The 13,408-nt window shown below is 42.6% G+C and overlaps 1 protein-coding gene across 1 annotated transcript; it reads right to left on the bottom strand.

Moving 5' to 3' along the window:
* Positions 1-384: 384 nt before the first annotated feature.
* Positions 385-12,296, bottom strand: PM20D1 (peptidase M20 domain containing 1). The gene is made up of 13 exons (XM_059831202.1): positions 12,092-12,296; positions 10,597-10,683; positions 9,740-9,972; positions 8,838-8,924; positions 7,889-8,022; positions 7,318-7,437; positions 6,463-6,538; positions 6,168-6,229; positions 5,840-5,918; positions 4,676-4,747; positions 3,649-3,817; positions 2,839-2,938; positions 385-2,013 (listed from the first exon to the last, which is right to left on the bottom strand). The coding sequence occupies exons 1-13, from the start codon at positions 12,294-12,296 to the stop codon at positions 1,884-1,886; spliced, it is 1,554 nt and encodes a 517-aa protein (XP_059687185.1). The 3' UTR covers positions 385-1,883.
* Between the last annotated feature and the right edge of the window lie 1,112 nt (positions 12,297-13,408).

Here is a 13,408-nt window from a genome sequence, read left to right on the forward strand (position 1 = left end):
GACGTTAGGGCACACAGACAAAATGCAATAAACCGTAAAAGATGCAAGCTATTTACTACCCAATAATGCATAAACACAGTTAGCTAATTTTGTATAGAAAGGGGAGCACCAGGGAGGGTGCAAAGATTAAAGCAGGCTGGAAAATATGTGGATTTGTTTTGATGGAAACTTTGTGACTTGCTCTAGCGTAGAATCAAGTGTGGAAATTCCTTCCTTGCAATTATACAGTTACATAAAAAGACTAAATAATAATCAGAAAAGAATCTGCATTCCTTGTTTTATTAGATGAAAATGCTGATCTGGTTTCAATTATTTAGTAGATTGATACAGTTTTAGCCCATTGGCCATACTGATAAGATCAGATTGCAAATAAATAAGAGAACGGTGAACGGAAAGAATAGGAATCACAGTTCCATCACTGTTTTTCAGGATACGTTTCGGGGTATTTCCTGTACATTCCAGTACAATTTACAATATTAATTTAGAGCAGAACAACCACCCATTCCAGTGTATAATTCAAACTCTGAAAAAGAAACACACATCCCTCCAACAGTGCAACAGGAGAAGTTGCACTAGTACCTACAGCACGAGTCTGCAAGTCAGTACAACAAAGCAGTTTTCACCCAGTCTTTACTTTGGCTAACATCTGGTTCTCAATTCTTTCTTTGTTTAATTAATAACAGTAACTCCAACTAAAGAGACTATCAAGGCCAAAAGAATGCTTAACCCTTTAGTGCTAACAAAGACAGGCACACTAGTGCAAGAAGCGCGAGACGAAACAGAGTCAGCATCAATGGCCTGTTATCACCAGGATTCCCGAAGAGCTGATTCACTAGGATTCCTGAGAGAAGCGCTGCAGTAAAGTGAAAACTGCTTGCGTAGGCAGTGAAGGCATAAAGACTCTCTGCTCCCACTAAACTGGAAGAAACTGAAGGGCTTCACCATCTTTCACCATCAAGTTCTCAAAGGAACAAAAGAGAAACATACACTACAGAAACTGATTCAGTGAAAAGAGAATATATATGAGCAGACAACATGGATTTAGTTTCTTATTTAAAGCTGCAATTCCTTATTCTGACATCCAGCTGCACAACATATCCTGCCTCATACCAAAGAGTGAAAGAGAAAAAAAAAAGTCACTGAAAAGACAGGAAGAAAAGTTTTCAGCACCTCTGAGATCAGGGCAAGATCAGTTAGAGCAACACAGCTAGAACTTCTAGAGCTCACTGTTTTAAAATAGAGTCAGAAATCAGTGCATGCATGGGAGAACTTTGCAGTATCAAAATTAACACTGACACTGGTCGACAGCACCGTTGATGCTGGTTGAGAGCATCACCTGGGGAAGAAGCCCATACCAAGCAGCAGTGCAACAAACTCTTAGTGTTACTCTACCAATTACGTGAAACCTACACCATGTCACAAACCTTTCGCATGAGCTTTTGACAGACACATCATTTGTGAAAAATCAGTTAACTGTATAAAACGAGTTTGTCAAAAGCACACATAGGAAGATTCACCTCTTTTACTGATAGGTGAGTGACTGCTGATTATAGCTTAGATTTTTAAGTGACTATCAATTTCAGAGGCTTAAAGAAAGCGCTGAGAAAATTAATACCGTCAGATTAATGGCTGCATGTCAGACCAGAGAGGAACAGAAGCCAGGGTTATTCGTTGTGTTTTGTCCAGATTCTTATCGCTTTCCGGCAAACTGTACATTTGCCTAAAGCAGCAACCAGCAGTTTTTCCGTCTGTATGTAAACCACAATACACAAAAAAACAAATTCCAGACACAGCTCAATACGCAACACACAACTGCATCTTATGGCCCAGACCCCTGCCATCCCAGAGTCCACCTTAGCAGCCGCTCTTCTCAGGTGTGTTTCTCACAGCTCGTGGGAGTTGGCGTGAGGCTCCGGAAGCTTGTCAGTATCACAGTTCTTGATCAGCTGAAAGATGAACTCGACCTGTTTCTCATAATTCTCAACTGAGATTCTCTCATTCAACCCATGGATCCTGGTAGAAAGAGAAGAATGTTTTTCATTCCAGTGTGCACTTGTGACCCACCTGCATATCTTCAGCACCCTACTTGCCTGTTCACTTCATAAAGCAACGCACAACACAAAACTACAACAGTATACACCAAATACTGCACTGAAACTGCAGTGTCTGTTCCTCAGGCCAACCAAATTTACTGATTCTAAGGCTCAGAGCACGACTGAGTCCATGGTCTATGTGGAAAAGAAAAAGCAACATTCCATCTCTCTGCTCATTTCTTGGCCATTTATGTCACTGTCCTGTACAGCTGCAAGAACACTCTACTCCTGTATCATCTGCACCTCAATAAAATGCCAAATCTATTACATGCTAAATAAACAATCCCTTTCACGATGATGTTCTTTGTTACCACTTTATCCCAGGAAACCTAACTTACAGCTTTAAGGAGCAAATAAATTGAGAGTGGCATGTGCTCAAACATACAGATAAATCTCTTAAACAAGGCAAACTACCAGAACACCACCTTTCACACTGCTGCGCTATAGAAAGGAGCATCAGCTTCACAGCATTGCTGTACTACCAAATGGGTCACCTAAATGAGGTCATCTGCATCTGAAGTAAAGAGTAAGAGCTAACACTCTCCCAGTGTAATCACCATCCCCTATCTGTGCAGCACCCAAATCTGCAGGAAATGGGTGGCCTAACAGAATGTGAGGCAACACCACCACCACGCCAAGGTATACAAGGCTGGGTTTCCTTCTTCTTCTGCCTAACGCATATCGATTTTCTCTTTCACTATTCCCCACCCCAAACATCTGCTCACAGGCAGACAGAATACAGTACCTGGGAAGATCATCTGATTTCAAGAGCAGTGGGTTAAATCGATAAATGGCATTTGTGACGTTAGTGAAATGCCTGCTGTCTGTGTTTCCAATACACGTGCCTGGAAAACAAACCTCAGGTTTACTTTGCATGAGAGCAATTTAATGTCCCACACTTTTCCCAGGAGAAAGGAAAGGCATCTGATAACAGTTCTATATGGCCCCTAGCTACACCAAAAGCAAAATCATCAGACACAGTTTGTTGGTACATCCTGGAAGAACATTCTCTCCTTCATGAACAGGAGGAGCTGAACATACAATGCAGTTGTTCTAAGAACAGCCATGATACTTGGCATCCACAGAAGTTTAAGCTTCAAACTGCGGTCCAACAAACAGTACATAACTAGGAAGGAGCTCTGAGAAAGGGAAGGGGCTGGGATCATAAGGAACAATACAGAAACGCAGGAATGGCTTTGCCAGCTATGAAAACAATAAAAGAAGAGCTAAAGCAAGAAGACCACCTACTCTCCCTCACAATTCCTTTCTTGCCTGAAAAGATTCCTTTGTATGTGCTGAGAGTCAAATTCAAGGCTCATTGTTTCTGTCAGTTTCCTGTTTGCTTTTTTACTTCCACTACTAAAAAACAACATTAAACGTAAAACATAAAGAGGGAATGGAATAAAAAGAGGAAAAAACAGCTGTTTCCAGTAGTTAACAGCTGGGGTGGAGAAGTACACAGAAAATGGAAACAAGTCAATACTGGGTGATGGGGGAGAGAAAAGCAGGGCAGAAGCTGGAAAGGAAACAATAATCATCATGTGCTTGCTGTTACCTGGGACTACACTGTCAACATCTGGGAAAGTATCCAGAACAGTTCTTTGAAAAATATGGACTCCAAAAGTCTGGTCATCCCAAGGACTGATGGGAAGTGGGTCAAAGGCCTCTACTACATCAATCTTCACTCTGTCATCAGCAATAGTGTTTCTAACTGTCTCTAGCACCTATGGGTAAACCACAGAGATTAAATAAGCGGAAGAAATGAGAGAGCATCCCTTCCAGATGTCAGCAAATGTTCCACTTCCCAGAAAACGTTCGTCCATGAACTGCCAATTGTGGCTGCAAATGCAGATGCAAACTTCGGACTGAAACTGTATGGTAGTCCCCCTTCCTCTTACTCAGTGGATGGCTGATACGTAAGCTAATCTTTTTTTTCCTAGTGCAATCAGATGCACATCACTGTCTCAAGGTATTCCTGGACTTCTTCAGTCCTGAAAGGCATGTGGTGAACCCGCTGCGACTTGGTAGCTGGGTCATCCAAGTAAACTCCAGAAAAAGCTTCCAGAAAGATAAACTTTCAGCAAAGGCTTGGGAAAGGAAGATACTATTTACTGACAATGTTTCACAGCTGTCCTTGGCTGGACAGGCATGCCATACCTACGCAAGCATGCAAGACTCCCATATTATCACAGGTCACAAAACTTAACATTTCCATTCGATAATCACATATGATCCATGTGCTCTTTAGCACAAAAAGACTTCTGAAATCTGCTTGATGTAACTGCAAGGCACGCTTCCAAGTTTGGTCTGCCTCTTGCTCTGCTCCATATTCAGAAGCCATAGCAAACAACATGCTTTGCAATCCATCTCAAAGGAGGAGAAAAGACGTTAGGTAAGCTGTGTTTCTGACAGCCTCCATAAAGGAGCAATTCCCAAATCTTCCCCTTCCACTGCTCGTGTGAATACAGGGAGAGACGAAGAGAATATTCTTATAGAACAGATCTGCTAGCACAAATGGCCAAGTGCCACTTTGCTCTGAAAGGGATGGAGAACAGCCCTGCATCTGGGGGTACAGCAAGTACCTCAGTGGCCTTCTCTGCGGCGTGGATCCGGAAGTTCACCGTTGCCTTTGCAGAAGATGGGATGACATTCATCTAGAAAAAAGGAAAGGCCAACTCTTAAAAGGAAGTTAAAAACAGATTAAAATGCCAATTGCAAACTCAAAAACTGCTCAAACAAGTCCAGGCCTCTGACTAATGCTTCACTCTGTTTCCATTAAGTATTTTGTGTTAAAATACTGTAAATCTCATCTATAATGCAGATAACTACACAGAGATAATCATCAATTCAACAAAAATGAAGTTGGAACTTCTATATAGAAGTTTCCTCTTGAGATAAGCCCTCTCCCTTCAGAAACTTTATATTGAGAAGTTCGGAAAGTTTATGTTGGTTTCTTTTAAGCAGTATTTTTAGCTTATTGTCATATTACTTTTCCCCAAGTATGAAACATGTAAATCGCTTCACAAATGATGTTACTGAAGACACATAACTCTTCTTTTCTACAAAATGAATATTTATAATTTTGTTAAACAAAAAAGGTATAATCTTTAGAAAAGAAACAAGAAAACAGGGTGTCACTTCTCTCCTGGCCACTCAGTGTCACTGTTCAGCCACTGTATCTTGTTTTCTTGTCCAGTGACGCTTTTCAGTAACTGATTTTTTCAGGGACACACCGAACAGCCTGTTTATTTTCCAGAGCTACAGTATTTTTGGATAGCTACATCTCCTTATCAGGGCATGATCTGGCTGTATCAGCCAGAAGCCATTATCTCTCAGTCCAAGGTGCACACTAACCCTACTTGAATGAAGGTAAATGTGCTCACAAACACAAGATCCCATCTCGGCTAGGGAAGTGTTTATGACTGTGACAGTATTTGAAACTGTCATCAACATTTTGTATGATTACATAGTAAACACTCTTTCTTGTCCATCCTAAAATGTAAACAATCTTAACACTAGTATACAGAGATCTTTTTGTGACAGAGATCAGACACTTCTGAAAGAAGTGATTTTCAACTGTAGCTAAATCCAAGCCACATCTAAAGTAACAATGAGACTGGTGGTGACACCACACAGGGCCTAAGACCAGGGCCGGTACTGATCTTACAACTGGATAGAAATAGGTAGAAACCAAATGTCCTAATTGTCTCATCGTATTACATGGAGAAAAAACAAAATGAAGCTACCTTGATTCCTGCGTTAAACATCGTGACTGCTGTTGTAGTTCGAATCAGGGCATTGGTGGAAGGTTTCCAGGCAAGAACTCTTACAAAAAAGAAAAAAAAATATGTTTCAAAAAAGTTTATTATTGACAAAACATAAGCACCACAATTACATAGGCAATAAGCTGAATGACGGCCTATTCAATTAACAAAGTTGTTATTAACAGTAAAGCACTGACATTGTCTAAACTATGAAATGGTGTAACTGATTTCCTGGGAAGACTAAAAATGGCTCGTGGTCTTCATCTTTTAAGGGTGAGAGGCTGGGAATGTATAGGATGTATTTTCTTACCTGCTGACAATAGGTGAAAACAGCCATAGATTGCTCATGATGAGATTGAGAGGAAACCTGAACTAAGTGGAAGAAACAAAACCACAAATCAGAAAGCTTCTAGTTTTCAAGATGACTGCGTAGTCACTTGGCTATGGTTGAAACAATTCCAGCAGAAACAATTATCTGGGAGAAAGGCCAGCTTAAGTCTTCTCCTTTCCAGGAACTACGTAACTGTGCTATAAATTCATATGTGGGGTTACTCTTCACTTATTAATATGAAAATCTGAGAATGAAATCAGAGTTCTTTCCTCACCTCTGATGCAAGGTGCTCCATAGTCATGAGTTCTGGCCCATGGCCAAACAGATTGCGCAAGGGATTCTGCTCCAGTCTACGGCAAAGCAAATCAACATTTGAAATTTAAAAAAATCTCTGACTATTATTGCTCCAGAAGGTTGATAGGAATTTGATTTCTGAAATGTGTCCATGTATTTGAGATGCAATCACACTTTCCTCTCCTCGTAAGTAAATCTGCGAGCACAGCTCCACAACAGATTTCTGAGCGTTCCAGTCACAGGCAAAGACTTTCTTTCAAGAACAGCTGAAAAAATCCAGAAGCCTGACTCTTACAAAGAATGCATGGAAATCTAGAAAAATATAACACCAGATTCCATCATATCTGGACATTAAGTTTCTCTGAAATATGTATTTATTAGACAATTTGATATCTACACAGACACGTAATGAGATGATTACCCAGTCACGTTCTGACTTCACACCATGTTTATTGGCTTGGATAATTACCAGCTAGATGTAGCAGGTATGTGCAAGAATAAATTCCAGAGAAATTCTGCAACCCAAACAAAGCAATGTCTATCGCTACAGAGTAAATTATGGCAGCCATCACGATGCAGCAGTTGTCTTGGTTTTAAAGAATCAACTGACACTAGGAACAGCTGAAGCGAAAAGACACTCCACACACTTGGCAGCTGTCCCTTTGCTGGGGATTGCATTTCTGCCCTTCAAAGTGAGCTACAAATTTCAATTTCAAATATATAAAGGGAATTTGCAAAATACTCTAAATGCAAATATTAAAAAATAAATTCACATATCAGTGACTTAGGAGTCCGCTTGACTGTCTTTGACATTAGATGACAGGGAAGCTCTTACCTGGACATCGCTGCTGCAAGAATGCCAATACTTGTCTCCTTAGGAGGAATGGATGAATGTCCTGGCTCTTTTTCCACAGTGAAGTTCAGTGTTATCGAACCCTTTTCTGTGATAGCAATTCTGGTCAATGATAAACAAATAAAAGATTAATGCAACTCCAAACACACATGCACAGACTATAGGTAAAAAGAACTACTCCGCCTATTTTTAGTATCATAAAAAACACCAAAGAAGCAGCAACAACAACAAATCCTTAACACAATCTCTAAATGTTTGGAAGACTGATGTCTTGGCTGCTTCTCCAGTAAGCAGGCTCTACAGCATACAATTAACATGCTTGCACTAGCTAAGTGGAACTTTCTGCTTTTGTCAGCACAGCTGTGATGGACAGCAAGCAAACGCTGAAGGTCCTTTGCTTGCACTTTGTGCCACTGCTGTAGCTTTAGCAACACCAACACTGTTACATGCCTTGAAAATGTATTTTATTGACATTAGCAAGGTCATTCCTCACAAATTAATTATTGAAAAAGGATCACTTTTGTCATGGTCAATCGTATTCTCTCTTACTTACACAGCTACTGGCTTCTTCACGCCTGTGATGATGCCATCTAGTATTGCACTTCCCTCATCTAGTAAGAAGGAGAGTTTCACTCCTCTAGCTTCCAGAAGAGCTGCAATCTCCATTGCTCCTTTCCGACCAAACACCTGTGAGAATCCAGTCAGAGGAACTGGTCAGATTAAGCCACACTGTTGGGAAGAATACTGGAAAACATCTTGCTGTTGACAATGAGCAGTTCTACAATCCAAAGAATGCAAGAAATCCCCTGGTGAACAGCTCTAGAGCAACCTGCCGATAAAAGATTCTTCCTAGCAAACTTCATTGGAGATCGTTAACGGCCTAGTAGCAGATTAATTTATATCCACGCTGAGGAATGCTCTCATTCACGAGTCACTGAACATTGCTTTGAATCCTACTAGTTCTTGGACACAATGATATCTCAGAGCTATAAGCTCCACAGATTAATTAGCCATTTTAAAGAGGTATTCATTTTAACTATTAACAATTCTTTGCCTTTATATTTTAAAAGTGAATAAACAAAACCACCTCATCTGTCTCTTTGTACCATTTACTAGTGGGTATACTCACAACAAAAGTGGAACATTTTTGTTAGCTCTTCCTCATCATTTTGAACAGCCACGTAAATCTTAGGCCAGCTTTCTCATGTATTATACATACTCCAAAATGTGACTTATGCTGCACCTTCCATGCAGAAAAGAATTTGAAATAACACTCTACTGTGTTCCTGTCTCTTTGCTCATTACACCAAACCCTTTGTCAATGTCACTTAAAGCTGAACAATCACTATATAACCATGACCACGTGCCTGACACAATACCTACCCACATAACCAAGAAAAACAGGCAAGACTTTCTAGCTAAACAATGTTTTAAAATTAAACCTTGTTACATACATGAACAATGCAAACAACTAGTTGTTTTGATGAAATGAAAGAAAATACCTCTTCATCATGTCCAATGCCAACATAGAAAGATCTGCGGGGTCTGTAATTTCTTCTCAGTAAAAATTCTAGAGCTTGCAGAATACCCTGCAGAAAAAAAAGGCAGAATGTATTGTTCTATTCTCGTGTGTTGGTAAGGAAAATAAATGTAAAAGAATGCAACGTAACGTAAAAGAAATATGATGCATTCACAGCTCTTAAGGACACTTTGTCTTGTTCACAGTTGAGCTTTTATTTCTACAACTCCTACTGATGATATTCATATTTTTTGCAAAACACACTGCAATATTCTTGATCAATAATGCTTAAGACTTAGTGTGCAATACAGTGTCAGTGTACATACAGAAAATACAGTGTAGGCTTGTTCTTGGTACTGATGAAGTCAGTCACAAACCGCACAAGAAGCACGACAGAGTTATAATTACCCAAGGAATTCACTGTTCCTTTAAACTGCCTATCCTACAGTTTGGCTCTGACTTGAGCTACCAAATCCATTTATTTTAATGAGCAGTATATTTTGTACAAGTGCTAAGAAGACAGAAACAGAAGATCAAGAAACTTAATCTGAAGAATGAGAAATTAAAAATCTACCATTTGCTATATTATTCCATCTCACCTGTTTTTTTAATTTAAGCTAGTTATTTTTTTACATTTCAGAAGAAATTATATCGCCTCTATCTTGTCAGCACCCATTCTTGCCATGTTCACAGAAATTGTTGATTTTTATTGTTCATTTGTGGAGTTACTTGTGCAGCTCACAGTAGAAGGAAGCACCAAACCAAAGTTTTAAGTTGCAAGGCTTTGAAATTGATGATTAAACAACTTGAAGAAACTTTCTAGGAACATGGCCTATGCTGTAATAAGAAGCCACAGCATCTGTGATTATTACCAAGATGACGTACTATGGCAGAGTTTTTGTTGTCCAGCGTTCCTCGTCCATAGATGAAACCTTCATGCTCTGCAGCTGAGAAAGGAGGGAAATCCCAGCCCTCTGGGGGAGCAGGCACAACATCCATGTGTGCAAGCAGCATGTAGGGCATCATTTCAGGGTTAGAACCCTGAACAGTAAAGAGATGGCTGTATTTCCCAACAATTTCATGTTGAATGAACTTTGAAGAAAATACAGCCGGGAAGACTGTTAAGAAAAAAATTAAAACACACATGAAAAAGAAAAACTAACAATAATAATGTCCAATTTTACCATTATATACTCCATAGAGTAGTCATCTACTTAGCCTCAAGGGGAGCACTGTAAATAAGACTGACCACAAAAAATTTGCTTCAGGAAGCAGATGTGCAGCTTCGCTTTTGCACTTCTACCAGTCTATCTCACTTTGACTTTAAGACTCCCCTAAGCAAAACCAGGAACTGTTGTTCACCAGTGCTGCAGCTGTTTTGCAGGTAGCAATGATGGGACTGCCAAAAAAGTCGGCTGAAGCAGCGGTAGCCTTCCTCTTTTTCTTCCTTTTTGTTTGTTTGGGTTTCTTTTTAATGGCAAGGCCATTTAACCATCTCAAGGACCAAAACCCACCATTGCAAAAAGACATTTGAACCTTCTCTGTTCTAGCTTTGGCCATTGCTACACCAAAGTACACTGTTGCAGAGGTGACTTATGTATGCCATTTTTGCCAGTCCTTTCTAGAGGAAAAACAAAATAAAAATCTGTTCAATTATATTCAAGAACCATATATATGCTCTTCAATTGGTTTACGAAAATAAAATTGAGCAGCAGAGATTGCTAAGAATGAAAGTTTAGTACCTTTCTGAATGTAATTCCCAAATTCTGCCAAGGCAGTTGTATTCAAGTCCTCTGGAGATATGGAAACAGTTGGGATTTTAATAGCACCTTCAATGAAATACAAAATAGAAATCATTTGACTCTGAAATCAGTCAAACAATACTGGAATTGCATTTCAAAAGGGAAAGTAGTGTTTATGTTCCTGAATATTTTCCAGGCTTTACAGATTATTTCACAGGATAGTAAAAGCTGCCACTATCAAAAAAGACTGATGTACTTCAGCTGAGCTGTGCACATGCAGCACACTGGTATTTCCTTCCAGTTTCAGCCAAGGAATTTCTCTAGATACTTCAACTCCATTTTTCATCCTAAAGTGTTGAATGATATTGTTAGAAATGCTACTGTCCAGAAGCAGCTGCATTTTCCTAGGGTGAACTGATTCCTCACGGTCATAAACTATTCTGGCAGCTAAGCAGGCAGCTTAGTCGGCAGTTCAACGTTCTTTTTCAGTAGTGAGTCAGGATGTGATGGCAAGACTGTTATAGCACCTTCTTTCATACTGCTCCAACCCTTAAAGATACACAAACAGACTGGTCTTTTGTTGCTCCTTCTAGTCTGCTCTGTCATTTAAACAGGGTCAGACATGGCTGCTCTCCAACACTGAGTCACTGTCAAGCAAAATATGGGTATAATTTAGTCCCAATCACAGCTGCCCTTCCTAAGAGCATCTGTCAAGTGAGGTTACAGATTCTTTTAACAGCCACGTTATTCAAGAAGAAACACAGAAATACGTATCTCTTATATCCCTGCATTTTCCCATTAAGAAGTATGTAAACAGAATTTCCTAGGCAATAAATCTTCCAAACCAACAACACATGAGGTTTACAGAACCCAACCCCTACTTGACCAGTCAAGGACTATCGCTTCATGCCAGACTGTGGTTTCCTGCAAAGTGCCAACCCTCATGAGATCTAAACAGTCTCAAAGTCTTCTGCAGAAGACTGTGTCAGAGAGCAGAAACACACCCTGACTTATTACGGCCAGGCTGCCTGCAGCAAAGCAGCGTGCAAGGTTTCAGCCAGCAAGCAAGAAAAAAAACCCGACGATGATTTCTCCAGTGGACGGGGATGTCTAGCAAATGCAGTCACCGGGTGCCTGGAGCACTGTGCGTGTACGGGAGGGAAACACTGAAGAAAATCAACATGGGAGGAAAGCTGGCTTCAGGAGAATAAACAACCGGTTTCCTCCAAGGGGAAAGCACCTGAGGAAGTGTCCTTCACTGCTGCCCCGTTCCCACCCGTGCCCCACGGCCGGCCCTCGATGCCAGCCTGTCTCCCTGCGGAGAGGGCAGCCAGGGCGCCGGGGCGAGCCCGGGACGCCCCAGCCGCGACGCCGGGGAACCAGAGGGCCGGCAACACCCCCCGACCCGGGGGTGGAGGGGGGCACACAGGCTGCGGGCCCCCGGGGAGGCCCGGGAGGGTGGGGCCAGCCAGGGCGGCCCGCCGGGCCCCCTCACCTCGCAGCGCCTCCTTGAGCTCCAGCCTCTCGCCGGCAGTGAAGGCGGCGGTGCCGCCTCGCCGTGCCCACAGCCGCGGGATCGCCGGGGCGCGCAGGACGTAGGCGCGGAGCAGCACGGCGGCCACCAGCGCCACCAGCACCGCGCACAGCCCCAGACCCGCGGCCCACGCCGCCACCCGCCGCCGCCCGCTCCCGCCCGCCATCGCCGGTGGACTTCGCCCGCCGCTGCCGTCCGCCCCGCTGAGGAGCGGACAGGCGTGGCCGAACGCCAATCGTCACGCACCCGCCCGAGAGGGCAGCCAATGGGCGGTGTGGACCCGCCCCCTCCGCGAGTGCTCCTGGGAGTTGTAGTTCTGCGCCGCGACACATTTGAAATGGCGGCGGGCGGGGTGGGCAGGGCGCCTTGGTTCCCTCTCCCCTCCGTGAAATCGCATGTTTCTTATCTCGAGGGGACGTTTAGGAGACGTGGCGAACGGAGTCTGGTACCCACAGCAGCAAGCAGTAATGGGAATGTCCCTTCATCCTGGCGTGGGCCGAGCCCGCAGCCCTCTGGGAGGCCGAGAGCGCTGGGGCTCAGGATGCTGCTCCCAAGCTGACAGGGTGCTTGAGGGTAAACGGGTGCCCGTGGGGCAGTGGGCCCAGGTTCAGTGGGGCCACAGGTTAGGCAGGAGGACGATGGTCAGTCAGGACCAGGCCGAGGACGGGCCCGAGGCAGGCATGGTGGTGTGCCCTGGGGTGTGCCAGCCCCGCTCCCGGCAGGGTTTAAATCCGCCTGGTTTTCAAAACAGGTTACTTCTTGCCTGGTTTCACCAGGGAGCATGGCGGAAAAATTGTTCTTCTCTTCTTTACAGTTGTCTTGTACTGAATTTGGAGATTTATCCCACCTTCCCATGGCATAAACTGTCCTGAGGTGCTTAATACTGGATGGGAGCTGCTATGGAAAGCCTGTTCTCGAATCAGCAGAAGCAGATGATTGTTCACACATTCTTTATTATCAAAAAAGAACGAAAACAATATTAAATTAAATAAATTACAAACATTTCCGAGCTGGTTATACATCATGCATTTATCAAGTAAGGCTTCAGAGCCATTACACGTCAACATCACTGTTACTTTAAGAGCAATAAAGGGACACTGGAAATCAAAATTTTTCTACCCTAGCGTGTATTTGAGCTTCCCTAATACTCTTACCCAGGCACTTGGAATTAAGACTTTGAACCGGCCACATTGTGCCTCCAGCAATGCCGTTTGCCCACTGATGTTACATTTATTGCCAGAATTGGCCTATGGCTACAGGAATGAGGTATCCTTCTTC

This window comes from Gavia stellata, chromosome 30, assembly GCF_030936135.1.
Source record: "Gavia stellata isolate bGavSte3 chromosome 30, bGavSte3.hap2, whole genome shotgun sequence".
NCBI classification, from domain to species: domain Eukaryota; kingdom Metazoa; phylum Chordata; class Aves; order Gaviiformes; family Gaviidae; genus Gavia; species Gavia stellata.

Bases quoted from the DNA above. Each gene is read 5' to 3' on its own strand.
- PM20D1 (XM_059831202.1), bottom strand. From the start codon at position 12,296: ATGGCGGGCGGGAGCGGGCGGCGGCGGGTGGCGGCGTGGGCCGCGGGT. The intron at 10,684-12,091 runs GTGAGGGGGCCC...ATTTCATTGAAG, and splicing joins GCTCAAGGAGGCGCTGCGAG to GTGCTATTAAAATCCCAACT. The intron at 8,023-8,837 runs GTATTTTCTTTC...GGATTCTCACAG, and splicing joins GCATTGGACATGATGAAGAG to GTGTTTGGTCGGAAAGGAGC.